Source organism: Coregonus lavaretus (genome assembly GCF_964263955.1).
Source record: "Coregonus lavaretus genome assembly, chromosome: 19".
Lineage (NCBI taxonomy): Eukaryota > Metazoa > Chordata > Actinopteri > Salmoniformes > Salmonidae > Coregonus > Coregonus lavaretus.
Window position 1 is genome coordinate 28,175,504 of NC_140006.1, and position 18,282 is coordinate 28,193,785.

General features: G+C 44.6%; 1 protein-coding gene across 1 annotated transcript in view; it reads left to right on the forward strand.

Moving 5' to 3' along the window:
* Positions 1-18,282, forward strand: part of LOC311146749 (pappalysin-2-like) — a gene marked incomplete at its 5' end in the record, with an annotated part of 83,220 nt that overhangs the window by 17,942 nt on the left and 46,996 nt on the right. The window contains 3 exons of the mRNA XM_084183313.1: positions 761-1,054; positions 1,438-1,630; positions 1,861-1,991. Of these exons, the coding sequence (XP_084039439.1) occupies positions 761-1,054; positions 1,438-1,630; positions 1,861-1,991 (618 nt within the window). The remainder of the gene's footprint in view (positions 1-760; positions 1,055-1,437; positions 1,631-1,860; positions 1,992-18,282) is intronic.

Below are 18,282 nucleotides of genomic sequence, written 5' to 3' on the forward strand. Positions count from 1 at the left end.
GAGGACAAACCATGAGAACCTTTTTAATGAGTCTCATCAGGACTTACGGTCAGGAAGTTTTCATCTGACAAGCGGATCCTTGTAATACATCTGTCAATATTTACAGGTTATAAATGTGCTATTGAAGTGAAGTTGTCTCAACGGGCCCAGTGGATGTCCTCACAAATTGAATAGTCTTTCTAATTAGAAAACAAATAGCAATTATATTCTATTCCAGCTCTTGAAGTTGATAATGGTCAATAACCTCTGATTCCATATTTCATAAATTACATCATAAGAAATAATGCAAATTATTTCCAGGGATAGCACTATACTTGTTTCTTACATGCTGAGTTAAAACTGCTGAGTGTTTGCCTCATGTCTAAGTGGTTAAAAATGTCACATCGTTTAGGGTTTTTATGACATTAGTTGGTTATAAAACCAAATGTTAACATTCTATTATTCAGAGGGCTTGTCAGACAAAATGTGTTCGACTGTTTGCTTGAGATGGCAAGCTTGACTAGCTAGTCAAGAAACACACAAAAAAACATTGAAACAGAAAGAAGTTGACATAAACAGAGATTGTGTCCAAAAAAACGATGTCCCACTGTGATCATGGAGCTAGATCCATCGTCTGGGATAGAAGGTATTTACGGGCTCTAAGAAATACCACCTAAGTATTTGGGAAGCAACAAAGGCAGACTATTTCAGCTATCTCACCACCTGTTGAGTTCTGTTAGAATGGTAACATGACAACGATATCATCCCATCCTATCCACAGGTGGAATGGTGCTCAATCCATCATACTTTGGCACCGCCGGACACAATAACACAATGATCCATGAGATGGGCCATATATTTGGACTGTATCATGTCTTCAAGGGGGTCAGTGAGCGGGAGTCCTGTGATGACCCCTGTCAGGAGACCATTCCCTCCATGGAGACAGGAGACCTATGTGCAGACACGGCTCCTACACCAAAGTCTAAGGCCTGCCATGACCCTGGCCATGTCAACGACACCTGTGGGATAACGCTCTACCAGGACACACCGTACAACAACTACATGAGTTACACAGGTAGGTCTACTGTAACCTCTCTGCAATGCAGTCAGCATAAGCTAGACTGCGTCCCAAATGGCACCCTATTCCTCATAGTGCACTACTTCTGACCAGACCCCTATGGGCCCTGGTCAAAAGTAGTGCACTATATAAGGAAGAGGGTTCCATTTGGGACAAATCCCTAGATTGAGGCAGTGGTGCTGTATTCCTACTGCAAGACCACAAAGGTCTACTGTATATATGAGGTTACAGTACATCCAAGTGTATTGCATTTGGACTATGAATTGCATAGTATTGCTAATTCATCCACATCAAACTTGAGTGATCAAAATTCCCTTTGCTGTTTAGATGATTTCCACTGGGGACATTGACTCCACTCTACTTTCACTTCTTCTCCTCAGACGATAACTGCACCAACCATTTCACACCAAATCAAGTGGCTCGGATGCATTGCTATATGGATCTAGTCTACGAGAACTGGCTGAACGGGAGAAGGCCCACCCCCATCCCTCTCAAGCCCATGGTGATTGGACAGAGCTCAGACTCTGTCTCCATTCATTGGCTTCCACCTGTAAGGGGGCCACTTCACCAAAGGTAGAATAATCGTGAAGCTACATTTTTTCCTCATATCAACAGTAATGAGATAGGATGCATCCCAAATGGCACCCTGTTCCCTATATAGTGCATTACTTTTGACCAGGGCCCATAGGGAGCCCATAGTGCACTATAAAGGGAATAGGGTGCCATTTGGAATGCAGAAATAGATATTCATAGACAATTTCAAAAAATGTCTGATACTTACATTTGAGCACCTCTATTGACAGTTCTCCTACAGTGGATAGTGTAAACTGCAGGGACTGTGAGGCAGACGGTGTGTACCATCAGTATGCCTATGAGGCCACCTCGCCCCGGGTCTGTGACTCATCCGGATACTGGACACCTGAAGAGGCTATTGGTCAGTATTTCTGTTTTGTCATTGATGGACCTGTGTGGCTCATATGGTAGAGCATGCTGCTTGCAACATCAGGGTTGTGGGTTCAAGTCCCGATGGGGCCACACAAAACAAAATGTATGCATGCGCCTCTGTAAATACATTTGGCTAAAAGTGTCTGCTAAATGGCATATATTATGATAATTACATTGGCCACTAGTAAACAGTCTAGTCTAGGATAGAAGTCTCAAAGCTGTTACATTGCATACTCAGAGGCATGTCTCTGACACTCCAAAAACATAATAAAGAAGGCATGAATTCATCGTCTGAGAAAAATGACTGACTTGAATTTATTGGATGTTAGTGTGATATTACAGTGAGGGAAAAAAGTATTTGATCCCCTGCTGATTTTGTACGTTTGCCCACTAACAAATACATGATCAGTCTATAATTTTAATGGTAGGTTTATTTGAACAGTGAGAGACAGAATAACAACAACAAAATCCAGAAAAACGCATGTAAAAAATGTTATAAATTGATTTGCATTTTAATGAGGGAAATAAGTATTTGACCCCTCTGCAAAACATGACTTAGTACTTGGTGGCAAAACCCTTGTTGGCAATCACAGAGGTCAGACGTTTCTTGTAGTTGGCCACCAGGTTTGCACACATCTCAGGAGGGATTTTGTCCCACTCCTCTTTGCAGATCTTCTCCAAGTCATAAAGGTTTCGAGCCTGACGTTTGGCAACTCGAACCTTCAGCTCCCTCCACAGATTTTCTATGGGATTAAGGTCTGGAGACTGGCTAGGCCACTCCAGGACCTTAATGTGCTCTTCTTGAGCCACTCCTTTGTTGCCTTGGCCGTGTGTTTTGGGTCATTGTCATGCTGGAATACCCATCCACGACCCATTTTCAATGCCCTGGCTGAGGGAAGGAGGTTCTCACCCAAGATTTGACGGTACATGGCCCCGTCCATCGTCCCTTTGATGCGATGAAGTTGTCCTGTCCCCTTAGCAGAAAAACACCCCCAAAGCATAATGTTTCCACCTCCATGTTTGACGGTGGGGATGGTGTTCTTGGGGTCATAGGCAGCATTCCTCCTCCTCCAAACATGGCGAGTTGAGTTGATGCCAAAGAGCTCGATTTTGGTCTCATCTGACCACAACACTTTCACCCAGTTCTCCTCTGAATCATTCAGATGTTCATTGGCAAACTTCAGACGGGCCTGTATATGTGCTTTCTTGAGCAGTGGGACCTTGCGGGCGCTGCAGGATTTCAGTCCTTCATGGCGTAGTGTGTTACCAATTGTTTTCTTGGTGACTATGGTCCCAGCTGCCTTGAGATCATTGACAAGATCCTCCCGTGTAGTTCTGTGCTGATTCCTCACCATTCTCATGATCATTGCAACTCCACGAGGTGAGATCTTGCATGGAGCCCCAGGCCGAGGGAGATTGACAGTTCTTTTGTGTTTCTTCCATTTGCAAATAATCGCACCAACTGTTGTCACCTTCTCACCAAGCTGCTTGGCGATGGTCTTGTAGCCCATTCCAGCCTTGTGTAGGTCTACAATCTTGTCCCTGACATCCTTGAAGAGCTCTTTGGTCTTGGCCATGGTGGAGAGTTTGGAATCTGATTGATTGATTGCTTCTGTGGACAGGTGTCTTATATACAGGTAACAAGCTGAGATTAGGAGCACTCCCTTTAAGAGTGTGCTCCTAATCTCAGCTCGTTACCTGTATAAAAGACACCTGTGAGCCAGAAATCTTTCTGATTGAGAGGGGGTCAAATACTTATTTCCCTCATTAAAATGCAAATCAATTTATAACATTTTTGAGATGCGTTTTTCTGGATTTTTGTTGTTGTTATTCTGTCTCTCACTGTTCAAATAAACCTACCATTAAAATTATAGACTGATCATTTCTTTGTCAGTGGGCAAACGTACAAAATCAGCAGGGGATCAAATACTTTTTTCCCTCACTGTATGTCCATTTTGAACATACACAAAACATTCAGTTACAGTTGAGTTTCTGCCTTTCTGCCAGGGGGATCCCCTGTTCTCATGTGGGTGCATACAAGGAGAACAATATGAAAATCATTAAGTGATAATAACCAGGCTAAATAACTTATTTTGTTTTAGTCATAAGAAAAACAGGGTGCTTGGCAGAGTACACTTTTGGTAATGTTGGGGGCCGTCCAACATTGAACCGTCATAAAAACAATGTATCCTGTATTGCTTTGAAACCTTATGCTTCATGTAACAGTTCCGTAATATTCCAATCAAGATTATTTGAGTGTGCAGAAGCCCAGTCTTTTGACATGACGTGTATAAAACGTTTTGGAAATTCTACCCAAATATGTGGAAATTCTCAGATGGAATCTATGCTTTGAAAAGAGACAGAGAAATCAAAATCAAGTTAAAATCAAATCAAATGTTATTTGGCACATGCTTCATAAACAACAGGTGTAGACTAACAGTGAAATGTTTACTTACAGGCCCTTCCCAACAATACAGAGAGAAAAATATAGACATAATAATAACTATACAATGAGTAACAATAACTTGGCTATATACACGGGGTACCAGTACCGAGTCGATGTTTAGGGGCACGAGGTAATTTAAGTAAATATGTACAGTACATATAGGTAGGGGTAAAGTGACTTGGATACAGGATAGATAATAAACAGTAGCAGCAGCATATGTGATGAGTCAAAAGAGTTTGTGCTAAGAGAGTCAATGCAGATAGTCTGGGTGTCAAAGGCGTCAGTGAAATGCGGTGGGCGAAGTCAAACGCAGGACACAGAGCTGATCAGAAAACGTACTTTACTAGAAAGTAAACTGAGAATACACAATCTCCACACAGGGAGGAAATAACCCGCACACTAACGACTGCCGATAACAATAACAATCACACACAACACACAGTGATAAGACAGAGGGTTAAAAAGGGAAGACAATACTACATAATGGGAAACAGGTGTACACAATCAAGACAGAACAAGTCGAACATAGAAACATGGATCGGTAGCAGCTAGTACTCCGGTGATGACGAACGCCGAAGCCTGCCCGAGCAAGGAGAAGGGGCAGCCTCGGCTGAATCCGTGACAGTACCCCCCCCCCTTGACGCGCGGCTCCAGCCGTGCGCCGACCCCGGCCTTGGGGACGGCCAGGAGGACGCGGAGCAGGGCGAGTCGGATGACTCTGGTGGAAATCCATCAAAATGGAGGGATCTAGGATGTCCCTCCTAGGGACCCAGCACCGTTCCTCCGGACCGTACCCCTCCCACTCCACGAGATACTGCAGGTCCCCCGCCCGACGCCTCGAATCCAAGATGGAACGGACCGAGTACGCCGGAGCCCCCTCGATGTCCAGTGGATGCGGAGGAACCTCTCGTACCTCAGACTCCTGGAGTGGACCAGCTACTACCGGCCTGAGGAGAGACACATGGAACGAGGGGTTAATACGGTAATTAATAGGAAGTTGTAACCTATAACAAACCTCGTTCAATCTCCTCAGGACTTTAAATGGCCCCACAAACCGCCGACCCAGCTTCCGGCAGGGCAGGCGAAGGGGCAGGTGTCGGGTCGAGAGCCAGACCCGATCTCCCGGTGCATACACCGGAGCCTCACTGCGGTGGCGATCGGCGCTCGCCTTTTGTCGCCTGATAGCCCGCTGCAGGTGTACATGCGCAGCGTTCCAGGTCTCTTCCGAGTGCCGAAACCACTCGTCCACCGCAGGAGCTTCGATCTGGCTCTGATGCCAAGGTGCCAGGACCGGCTGATAACCTAACACAAACTGAAAAGGCGTAAGGTTAGTAGAGGAGTGGCAAAGTGAGTTTTGGGCTATCTCTGCCCAGGGGATATAACCCGACCACTCCCCCTGCTTGTCCTGGCAATAGGACCTCAGAAACCTACCCACATCCTGGTTAACTCTCTCCACCTGCCCATTACTCTCGGGGTGAAAACCTGAGGTAAGGCTAATCGAGACCCCCAGACGTTCCATGAACGCCCTCCAGACTCTAGAGGTGAACTGGGGACCCCGATCTGACACTATATCCTCAGGTACCCCGTAGTGCCAGAAGACGTGTGTAAACAGGGCGTCAGCAGTTTGTAGGGCTGTAGGGAGACTTGGCATAGGAATGAGACGGCAGGCCTTCGAAAACCAATCCACAACGACCAAGATTGTGGTGTTCCCCTGTGAGGGGGGAAGGTCCGTGACAAAGTCCACCGATAGATGAGACCACGGCCGTTGTGGAACGGGTAGGGGTTGTAATTTCCCTCTGGGCAGGTGTCTAGGTGCCTTACACTGGGCGCACACCGAGCAGGAGGAAACATAAACCCTCACGTCCTTGGCTAAAGTGGGCCACCAGTACTTCCCACTAAGACAGTGCACTGTCCGACCGATACCAGGATGACCAGAGGAGGGTGACGTGTGAGCCCAATAGATCAATCGATCACGAACCTCGAGCGGCACGTACATCCGACCCTCCGGACACTGGGGGGGGAGTAGGCTCGGTACGTAACGCCCGCTCGATGTCCGCATCAACCTCCCACACCACCGGTGCCACCAGACATGACGCCGGGAGTATGGGAGTGGGCTCAATGGACCTCTCCTCTGTGTCATACAGTCGGGACAGGGCGTCTGCCTTAGCGTTCTGGGAACCTGGTCTGTAAGTGAGCGTAAACACAAATCGAGTGAAAAACATAGCCCATCTTGCCTGACGAGGGTTCAACCTCCTCGCCGCCCGGAAGTACTCCAGGTTACGATGGTCAGTCAAAATGAGAAAAGGGTGTTTAGCCCACTCAAACCAATTCCTCCACACCTTCAGGGCTTGAACCACAGCTAACAGCTCCCGGTCCCCCACATCATAATTGTGCTCCGCCGGACTGAGCTTCTTAGAAAAGAAAGCACAGGGGCAGAGTTTTGGTGGCGTACCCGAGCGCTGAGACAGTACAGCACCGATCCCAGCCTCGGACGCATCCACCTCAACTTGGAATGCCAAGGAAGGATCCGGATGAGCCAGCACCGGAGCCGAAGTAAACAGGTCCTTCAGATGCCTAAAAGCCCTGTCCGCCTCAGCCGACCACTGCAGACGCACCGGCCCTTCCTTTAGCAAGGAGGTAATGGGAGCCGCTACCTGCCCAAAGCCCCGGATAAACCTCCGGTAGTAATTGGCAAAACCCAAGAACCGCTGCACCTCCTTCACCGTGGTTGTAGTCTGCCAATTACGCACGGCCGAAATGCGGTAAATCTCCATCTCCACACCTGACGCGGACAAGCGGTGTTCCAGGAAGGAGATGGACTCTTGGAAGAACAGACATTTCTCCGCCTTCACAGACAGGTCATGCTCCAACAGTCTACCAAGCACCCGATGAACCAGGGACACATGCTCGGCTCGTGTAGCGGAGTATATTAGAATGTCATCGATATACACCACTACACCCTGTCCATGCAGGTCCCGGAAAATCTCATCCACAAACGATTGGAAGACTGAAGGAGCATTCATCAGACCGTATGGCATAACGAGGTACTCATAGTGCCCCGAGGTGGTACTAAATGCTGTCTTCCACTCATCTCCCTCCCGAATACGCACCAGGTTGTACGCGCTCCTGAGATCCAATTTAGTGAAGATGCGCGCCCCGTGCAATGACTCCGTCATACTAGCAATCAGAGGTAGTGGACAGCTATATGTTATTGTGATCTGATTTAGACCATGGTAGTCAATGCACGGGCGTAAACCACCATCCTTCTTCTTCACAAAAAAGAAACTCGATGACGCAGGGGAAGTGGACGGCCGTATGTATCCCTGTCTCAGAGATTCGGTGACATATGTTTCCATAGCCGCCGTCTCCTCCTGTGACAGAGGATACACATGACTCCGGGGAAGCGCAGCGCCTACCTGGAGGTTTATCGCACAATCCCCCTGTCGATGGGGTGGTAATTGAGTCGCCTTCTTTTTACAGAAGGCGAGAGCCAAATCGGCATATTCAGGCGGAATGTGCAAGATGGGAACCTGGTTCGGACTCTCCACCGTAGTTGCCCCTACGGAAACACCTACACACCTCCCCAAGCACTAATCAGACCATCCCTTGAGAGCCCTCTGTTGCCATGAAATAGTGGGGTGTTGAGAAGCTAACCAGGGAAGCCCCAACACCACGGGAAACGCAGGAGAATCAATCAGATACAAACTAATCATTTCCTCATGACCCTCCTGCGTCTTCATCCTGAGAGGCGCTGTGACTTCCCTAATCAACCCTGACCCTAAAGGTCGGATATCTAGGGCATGGATAGGGAAGGGCACATCGACTGGCACAATAGGAATCCCTAACTTATGGGTAAACTGACGATCAATAAAGTTCCCAGCTGCACCTGAATCTATTAGCGCCTTATGCTGGGACTGAGGAGAAAACTCGGGAAACACAACATTCATACACATATGCGCAACAGGGAGCTCTGGGTGAGTTGGGTGCCTACTCACCTGGAATGGCTCATCAGTGCGCTGCCTACTGCCTCGACTCCTAGGAGGCCCTCCCCAGCACCGACCAGCAGTGTGTCATTTGCGGCCACAGTTGGTGCAGGGGACGGCCCCTCTACTGGTCTCCCTCATAGCAGCACCTCCGAGCTCCATAGGGGTAGGGTCGGAGGTGCTAGGGGATGGAATGGACGGCCCCGGATCCGGACGTCCACGGGTAGCCAACAGGTTATCCAGTCGAATCGACATGTCCACCAGTTGGTCCAGGCTTAGGTTGGTGTCCCTGCAGGCCAATTCCCGACGAACGTCCTCCCTCAAGCTACATCGGTAGTGGTCGATGAGGGCCCTCTCATTCCATCCCGCGTTGGCAGCCAGAGTCCGAAAGTCCAGTGCGAATTCCTGCGCGCTCCTCTTCCCCTGTCTTAGGTGGAATAGACGCTCACCCGCCGCTTTCCCCTCTGGTGGACGATCGAATACCGCCCTAAAGCGGCGGGTGAACTCCGCATAGCTGACAGTTGCGGCGTCTATTCCCCCCCACTCGGCGTTGACCCACTCCAGCGCTTTACCGGACAGACAGGAGATGAGGGCGGACACGCTCTCGTATCCCGAGGGGGCCGGGTGGATGGTTGCAAGGTAGAGTTCTACCTGGAGCAGAAAACCCTGACACCCGGCAGCTGTGCCGTCATAAGCCCTCGGGAGCGAGAGCCGAATCCCACTGGACCCCGGTGGTGAAGCGATGGGTATCGATGATGGTGGTGGTGTAATCGGAGGAGGTATAGGAAGACCTCCTCTCTCCCATCGCTCCATTGTGTTAACCACACGTTCCATGGCGGTGCCGAGAGCCTGGATTATGGCCGCTTGTTGTTGTACGCGTTCTTCCATCGATCCGGCTGGCACCGCTGCTCCTGCTGACTCCATGTCGAAGGTGTGTGATTCTGTCAAAGGCGTCAGTGAAATGCGGTGGGCGAAGTCAAACGCAGGACACAGAGCTGATCAGAAAATGTACTTTACTAGAAAGTAAACTGAGAATACACAATCTCCACACAGGGAGGAAATAACCCGCACACTAACGACTGCCGATAACAATAACAATCACACACAACACACAGTGATAAGACAGAGGGTTAAATAGGGAAGACAATACTACATAATGGGAAACAGGTGTACACAATCAAGACAGAACAAGTCGAACATAGAAACATAGATCGGTAGCAGCTAGTACTCCGGTGACGACGAACGCCGAAGCCTGCCCGAGCAAGGAGGAGGGGCAGCCTCGGCTGAATACGTGACACCGGGTAACTATTTGGTTCGCTATTTAGTAGTCTTATGGCTTGGGGGTAGAAGCTGTTCAGGGTCCTGTTGGTTCCAGACTGGGTGCATCGGTACTGCTTGCTGTGCGGTAGCAAAGAGAACAGTCTGTGACTTGGGTAGCTGGAGTCTTTGACAATTTTTAGGGCCTTCCTCTGACACCGCCTGGTATAGAGGTCCTGGATGGCAGGGAGCTCGGCCCCAGTGATGTACTGGGCCGTACACATTACCCTATGTAGCGCCTTGCAGCCGGATACCAAGCAGTTGCCATAGCAAACGGTGATGCAGCCAGTCAAGATGCTTTCAATGGTGCAGCTTTATAACTTTTTGAGGATCTGAGGGCCCATGCTAAATCTTTTCAACCTCCTGAGAGCTGTGTTGGTGTGATTGGACCATGTTAATTCCTTAGTGATGTGGACACCGAGGAACTTGAAGCTCTCGACCCGCTCCACTACAGCTCTGCCGATGTGGATGGGGGTATGCTTGGCCCTCCATTACCTTTATTCCACAATCAGCTCCTTTGCTCTTGCTGACGTTGAGGGAGAGGTTGTCGTCCTGGCACCACACTGCCAGGTCACGACCTCCTCTCTATATGCGGTCTCATCGTCAGGCCTACCACTGTCGTGTCGTCAGCAAACGTAATGATGGTGTTGGAGTCGTGCGCGGCCACGCAATTGTGGGTGAACATGGACTACAGGAGGGGACCAAGCACCCACCCCTGAGGCGCCCCCGTGTTGAGGGTCAGTGTGGCGGATGTGTTGTTGCCTACCCTCACCACCTGGGGGCGGCCCGTCTGAAAGTCCAGGATCCAGTTGCAGAGGGAGGTGTTCAGTCCTAGGGTCCTGAGCTTAGTGATGAGCTTGAAAGGCACTATAGTGTTGAACGCTGAGCTGTAGTCAATTAAAGTATTCTAACATAGGTGTTCCTCTTGTCCAGGTGGGAGAGGGCAGTGTGGAATGCAATAGAGATTGCGTCATCTGTGGATCTGTTGGGGCAGTATACGAATTGGAGTGGGTCCAGGGTGTCTGGGATGATGGTGTTGATGTGAGCCATGACCAGCCTTTCAAAGCATTTAATGGCTACAGATGTGAGTGCTACAGGGCAATAGTAATTTAGACAGGTTACCTTGGCATTCTTGTGCACAGGGACTATGGTGGTCTGCTTGAAACATGTAGGTATTACAGACTGGATCAGGGAGAGAAAATGTCATTGAAGTCACCCGCCAGCTGGTCAGCGCATGCTCTGAGTATGCGTCCTGGTAATCTGTTTTGCCCCGTGGCCGTGTGAATGTTAACCTGTTTTATTAAAGGTCCTACTCACATCGGCTACCGAGAGCAAGATCACACCGTCTTCCGGAACTGCTGGTGCTCTCATGCATGGTTCAGTGTTTCTTGCCTCAAAGTAAACATAGAAGGCATTTAGCTCGTCTGATAGGCTCGCGTCACTGGGCAGCTTGCGGCTGGGTTTTCCTTTGTAATCTGTGATAGTTTGCAAGCCCTGCCACATCCGATGAGCATCAGAGCCAGCATAGTAGGATTCGATCTTAGTCCTGTATTGACGCTTTGCCTGTTTGATGGCTCATCGGAGGTTGTAGTGGGATTTCTTATAAGCGTCCAGATTAGTGAGAACTCTCCATACATTACTTTTAATGACGAGAGTTATCTTACCTGCTTGTCCGTGTTTAAGCCATGGAGTTCATTCATGGGCCTTGAGAACATCCATTAGAACAGGAAAACCAGGGTATTATCAATTGAAAAACTAAGGAGGCTTTTTGTACACTGAGTGTACAAAACATCCTAATATTGAGTTGTACCCCCTTCTGCCCCATTTTGCCCTCAGAACACCCTCAATTTGACAGGGCATGGACTCTACAAGGTGTTGAAAGTGTTCCACAGGGATGCTGGCCCATGTTGACTTCAATGCTTCCCACAGTTGTGTCAAGTTGGCTGGATGTCCTTTGGATGGTGGTCAATTCTTAATATACACGGGAAACTGTTGAGCATGAAAATCCCAGCAGCATTGCAGTTCTTGACACCTTCAAACCGGTGCACCTGGCACCTACTACCATACCCCGTTCAAAGGCACTTAAATCTTTTGTCTTGCCCATTCACCCTCTGAATGGCACACACAATCCATGTCTCAATTGTCTCAAGGCTTAAGAATCATTTAACCTGTCTCCTCCCCTTCATCTACACTGATTGAAGTTTATTTAACAGGTGATCAATAAGGGATCATAGCTTTCACCTGTATAACTCCTTTGAATGCCGAAACACATTGGTTTTACATTTAACAATAAACTTGAACTTTTCTCCAAGAGTTTCTGAATTTCCTCTTCACTTCAGTTTGCTCCTAAATTCATACACATTGGTTGGAGAGCGAGGTCGCTGTGTTCCATTCCCTTAACAGGAAAAAAGATAAGGCTGATTAGGGCTGGGATTCAATGTTATACTATACAGCCGACAAGGCAGCTTTTTAAAGGCATTTTCCCAGATGCGGAGATCGCATTCATGGTAAACGTTACGTATGTTGGGTCACACGTAAATTACTTTTAAAATTATGCGCTGTGCTATAACACGCCTTACATTAGCAGCCAGGCAAAACGTATTATATATTACAAAAATCCGTGCCACTCCATTAGTATGATATGTTATGTTTGGAATGACAGTAGGTTACCTAAGATGGGTAAGTGTATAACATGAACGTCTAGCGACCCAAAGGTTGTGTGTTCGAATCTCATTATGGACAACTTTAGCATTTGAGCTAATTAACAACTTTGCAAATACTTACTACTTACTACAGCTCGGCCCATTTCTTCCGCAGTCAACCATGTGGTGTGCATTTTTGTGTTTGAAAAGGTGCGGCGTTAAGTGAGTGAGAGGGGAAATGGTTGCATATCCCAGAGCCGACCGGGGGTCTATGAGCAGGGGTAGTGAGAGAGCTTTCAATTTTGTGTAGATGAGGGATATACATTTTTAAATATAGTATACATCTAATCTAATTTTTCATTGTCCTATCATGATGGAAAGATCCCTAACCCTATAACCTGGACACCCACCTGAGCGACCCATACACAAAAGAGAAGTTCCCATCTCTTTTATGGACCTGCTGTGAGTATGCAGCCTAAACAGAGAAATAAATGCGGTCAGAGACCTACTTGAGCAGCACCGCCCCCTCAAGATTCTGAGCCTGCCTGGCAGGGTTGGTCCTACAAAGCCAGAGCCCCCTGATGGGAGAGCATAATATACAAGGAAATTATCAAACCTGCTAATGAGAACCTTGACTACCTTTTACCTAGCCGGTGGGGATTCCGGTGGGGTACGCCCACCCAGGTAGTGGCAGTGCTGGCAACACTGGCTGCAGTAACCCATGGGGAGGGGGTCACACTCGGACAATCAGAGAGGGGGTTTATCATTGTGGCCCAGGTGGCACAAAATAATCAAAGGTCTGACCGCACGGAGATGCTTGGGAAAATGGTTACAACAGGGGATCAGAGTGTTTGTGTCTCAGGTGAAGAGGGTGGATCTGATCTCCATCACCTAGGATTTGACATAGATTAAGTAGATTAATCAAATCTCACATTATTATCAATTTCTGCTCAATCTGCATGCTTTGTCAATCAGCTTTAACTTTATGTGCACTCGTAAATCAAGTTATTTCTCGAGTTGGGCTCTGGGATATTACAGCCGTTGAGTATCTGATTTTATGGTGGATTGTGGAGGAGGGGGGTTGAGTGTGTTGGAGTATGTGAGTATGTGCGTGTGTGCTTGTCTGGCATCTGTTGTGGGGGGGTGGGGATGTTGGGGGGGAGGGGGGGGGGGGGGTATGGGATGGACCACATGAATTATTTGCTAGGATAATAATTGCTTGTCAATGAATTAAATGTAATACAATGGCAATCCGGGTTATATGTTAGAATCCTACGCGTGAACTGCCGACATTATTACGCATATTAATTGATAATGATAGAAAATAGGATATGCATAATTTTTTTTAAAGAGTTATATATATATATAGGTGAAAGCATTGGAAATGCTTTTGGCGGTTAATCTGCTTCGGTTTTGTGGGTGGCACTGTGTGCTGTTTTCGATGGATGGGTCCTGGCCTCTCGGGGCCTTAGGGATCCGGAGGGACGTGGGTGGGATGCTGATCACTGGGATGACGGCTCAACTTGGGATGGGGAGGGGCTTTAGCGGGGGAATTAGTGGAGAACAATTGAAGGGTTACTCCGTAGCAATGCAAATATCACGGTACAGCTATATGGACACTCAATCATTACGATATTTTTTATTGGTAAATTTACAAACATATATAATGATAAATAGACTTGAAACTTGTATCTCATTATGGTGTATGGTGAAATAAGTATAGCCGGTTATAATTGTAATGGCTTAGCTGATAATAACAAAAGAAGAACAATATTTACATGGCTCAAAGAGAAGGAATATAATATCTATTGTATACAGGAAACTCATTCAACAATTTGAGATGAAGTAGCGTGGAAAAAAGAATGGGGGGGGGATATACTTATCCCATGGGCAAAGAAATTCAAAAGGGGTGATGATATTAATTAATAGTAATTTCGATCCGAATGTGCAAATTGTCCAAATAGATACGCAAGGTAGATGGATTATTTTAAATATGTTATTGGACCATAAACAGATATGGCTCATTAACCTTTACGGACCAAATAATGATGATCCACAATTCTTTGACAATATATATAATAAATTATCAAGCCTGCAAGCAATTCAAGACAATATTATTATGGTGGGGGATTATAATACTGTTTTAAATAGCTCAATGGACCGTAAAGAAAATCACACCACAAACAATCACCCACATGCTCTTAAGGAAATTGTGAATGTCATGGATACATTAGAACTAGTAGATATATGGAGGCTTAAATATACTGATCTAGTGAGATATACATGGCGGAGACTGAATCAAGCTAGTCGTCTTGACTTCTTTCTTATCTCATTCTCGTTGGCACCAAAAGTAAAAAAAAGTGTTGATAGGGGACAGAATGCGGTCGGACCATCATATAATAGGCATATACATTACTCTTACTGAATTTCCACGTGGGCGAGGATATTGGAAATTTTATCAAAGCCTATTGGATGATAATTTATTTATAATTAGAACAAAGGAATTTATAACTGACTTTTTCCAACATAACATAGGTACAGCGAATCCCCTTATTGTATGGGACACCTTTAAATGTGCCTTTAGAGGCCATGCAATTCAGTACTCATCTCGAAAACAAAAGCAATTTAGGTCAGAAGAGTTTATACTAAGAAAGGAAATAGAAAGTCTAACAGAACAGATAGATGGCAATAAAAACTGTAACATAGAGGCTCAGAATAAATTAGAGGAAAAACAAAAAGAAATGGAGAAACTTATTCAAGAAAGATCAAGTGTAATATATTATAAAAAATAAAGCAAACTGGATGGAATATGGGGAAAAATGCACAACATTCTTTTTTAATCTTCAACATAGGAATGCTACCAAAAAGAACTTAATGAAACTGGTTACAATTGACGGTGTCACCCATAATTCACCAAATAATATTTTGAAGGAAGAAACAAAGTACTTTAAGCATATGTTTTCTTTTCAGTCGCCTCCATCTCCTCTAACTGAAGCTAATTGTAGAGATTTTTTTTCTATTGATAATGTCAAATTAGACTCATGTGAAGGTGAAATTACAGAGGAGGAACTTCTGGATGCAATTAAATACTTTAAGTCTGGGAAAACTCCAGGGTTGGATGGCATACCAGTCGAGGTATACCAAACCTGATATTTGATATACTTAGAGGACCGTTATTAGCATGTTTTAACCACTCCTATGTAAATGGTAGATTATCTGACACTCAAGAAGAAGGTCTGATCTCATTATTACTGAAACAGGATACAAGTGGAAAATATAAAGATCCAGTCCATTTACAAAATTGGAGGCCCCTTACACTTCAGTGTTGTGATGCAAAAATCCTAGCAAAATGTATAGCGCATAAAATTAAAAATGTATTGTCGGATATTATTCATTCTAATCAGACAGGTTTTTTACATGGAAGATACATTGGAGATAATATAAGGCAAGTATTGGAAACAATAGAACACTATGGAAAATATGGGAAACCAGGCCTGCTATTCATAGCAGACTTCGAAAAGGCATTTGATAAAGTTCGACTGGGGTTTATATATAAATGCCTGAAGCATTTCAATTTTGGAGAATCTCTTATAAAATGGGTCAAAATCATGTATAGTAACCCTAGGTGTAAAATAGTAAATAATGGCTATTTCTCAGAAAGTTTTAAACTGTCAAGAGGAGTGAAACAAGCTTGTCCACTATCGGCATATCTATTTATTGTGGCCATCGAGATGTCAGCTATTAAAATCAGATCCAATAATAATATCAGAGGATTAGAAATACAGGGCTTAAAAACAAAGGTGTCATTGTACGCTGATGATTCATGTTTTCTTTTAAATCCACAACTAGAATCCCTCCACAGCCTCATAGAGGATCTAGATACATTTTCTAACCTCTCTGGATTACAACCAAATTATGACAAATGTACTATATTACGTATTGGATCACAAAAAAATACAATTTTTACATTACCATGTAGTTTACCAATAAAATGGTCTGATGGTGATGTGGATATACTCGGAATACATATCCCAAAGGAAATAAATGATCTCACTTCAATACATTTTTTATAGAAAGTTAGCAAAAATAGATAAGATCTTACTACCATGGAAAGGAAAATACCTGTCAATTTGTGGAAAAATCACCCAATACTCTTTAGTATTATCCCAGTTTACCAATTTGCTTATGGTCTTGCCTACGCCTAGCGAACAGTTTTTTAAATTATATGAGAAAAAATTATTCAATTTTATTTGGAACGGCAAGCCAGACAAAATTAAAAGGGCATATTTATATAATGAATATGAATTCGGAGGACAGAAATTATTAAATATTAAAGCATTAGACCTATCACTAAAAGCTTCAGTCATACAAAAGTTATACTTAAATCAGAACTGGTTCTCAAGCAAATTAGTAAGATTGTCTCACCCAATGTTCAAGAAAGGCCTTTTTCCCTTTATTCAGATTACAACAACTCATTTGCAGTTATTTGAAAAGGAAATCATCTCCCAAATATCACTATTTCTAAAACAAGCCATAGAAAGTTGGTTGCAATTTCAATTGAATCCTCCAGAAACGACGGAACAAATAATGCAACAAATATTGTGGTTAAATTCAAATATACTAATTGACAAAATCCTTTATTTTTTGACAGAATGTTTAAAAAAGGTATAATCTTCGTAAATGATATCATCGGTAGGACTGGTGGAGTTATGTCGCACATGCAGCTAACAAAAACATATGGAAATGTCTGCTCTACCCAAAATTACAACCAAATAATTGCAGCCTTACCGCAAAAGTGGAAGAGGAAAGTGGAAGGGGGAGAAAGTAAGGAACTTGTCTGTCGGCCTTGCATTAAAGAACATAATTGGTTAAAGAAAACTGTGATAAATAAAAAAGTATATCAGTTTCACTTAAGGACCAAAGGATTGACAGCCGTCCCATATAGATTGCAAAATAGTTGGGAAGAGATCTTTGACGTACCGATCCCATGGCATAGTGTTTATGAACTGACACGCAAAACGACACTGGATTCAAAAATTAGAATCTTTCAATTTATATTATTATATAAAATTCTTGCTACCAATAGAATGTTATTTATATGGGGGATACAATCTTCCCAGCTCTGCAGATTTTGCTGTGAAGAGACAGAATCATTAGATCATTTGTTTTGGTTCTGTCCATTGGTAGCTTGTTTTTGGACTCAGGTCCAGGAATGGCTAAAGGATTGCAATATTTACCTGGAGCTAACCTTGCAGATAGCATTACTGGGTCATCTGAAAAGTCATAGTCAATCAATCAATAATATAATAATACTTTTAGCAAAAATGTTTATTTTTTATTCACAATCTGTAGAAGCAATGAGAATAGAAAGGTTCAGAACTTTTGTAAAACATCACAGTACGGTTGAAATATATATGGCAAATAGAAATCCTATATGGATGGTGTTAAGAGATAGATGGGAGGTATTGAATAGAGTTGAAGGATGGGACTAATAACAAATAACAACAAATAATAACAAAGATAGCTAATAATGTAAGCATACTGTGTCCATAATTAGTATATAGGTTGTATGTTGGGAGCTTTTGGGAAAGAGCACAGTTAGAAAGATATGGCATATAGAAGCAAACGGGATGGACGTCATGAAAATGATCGGAGAGGTTGAGAGTAGAATAAGTTCAGGAGCAAAAAAATAAATAAATAAATATATATATATATATATATATATATATATATATATATATATATATATATATAGATATAGAATTATTGTAAAATTAACTCTGTCCATAAGGTGTAGATAGTAGATAGTAAGTATAGACCGGAAGTAGAGGCCTGGGCGTTGTTGTTCACTAATCTACTCCAAGTAGGGAAAGGATGGTGGGGTTGAAAAGT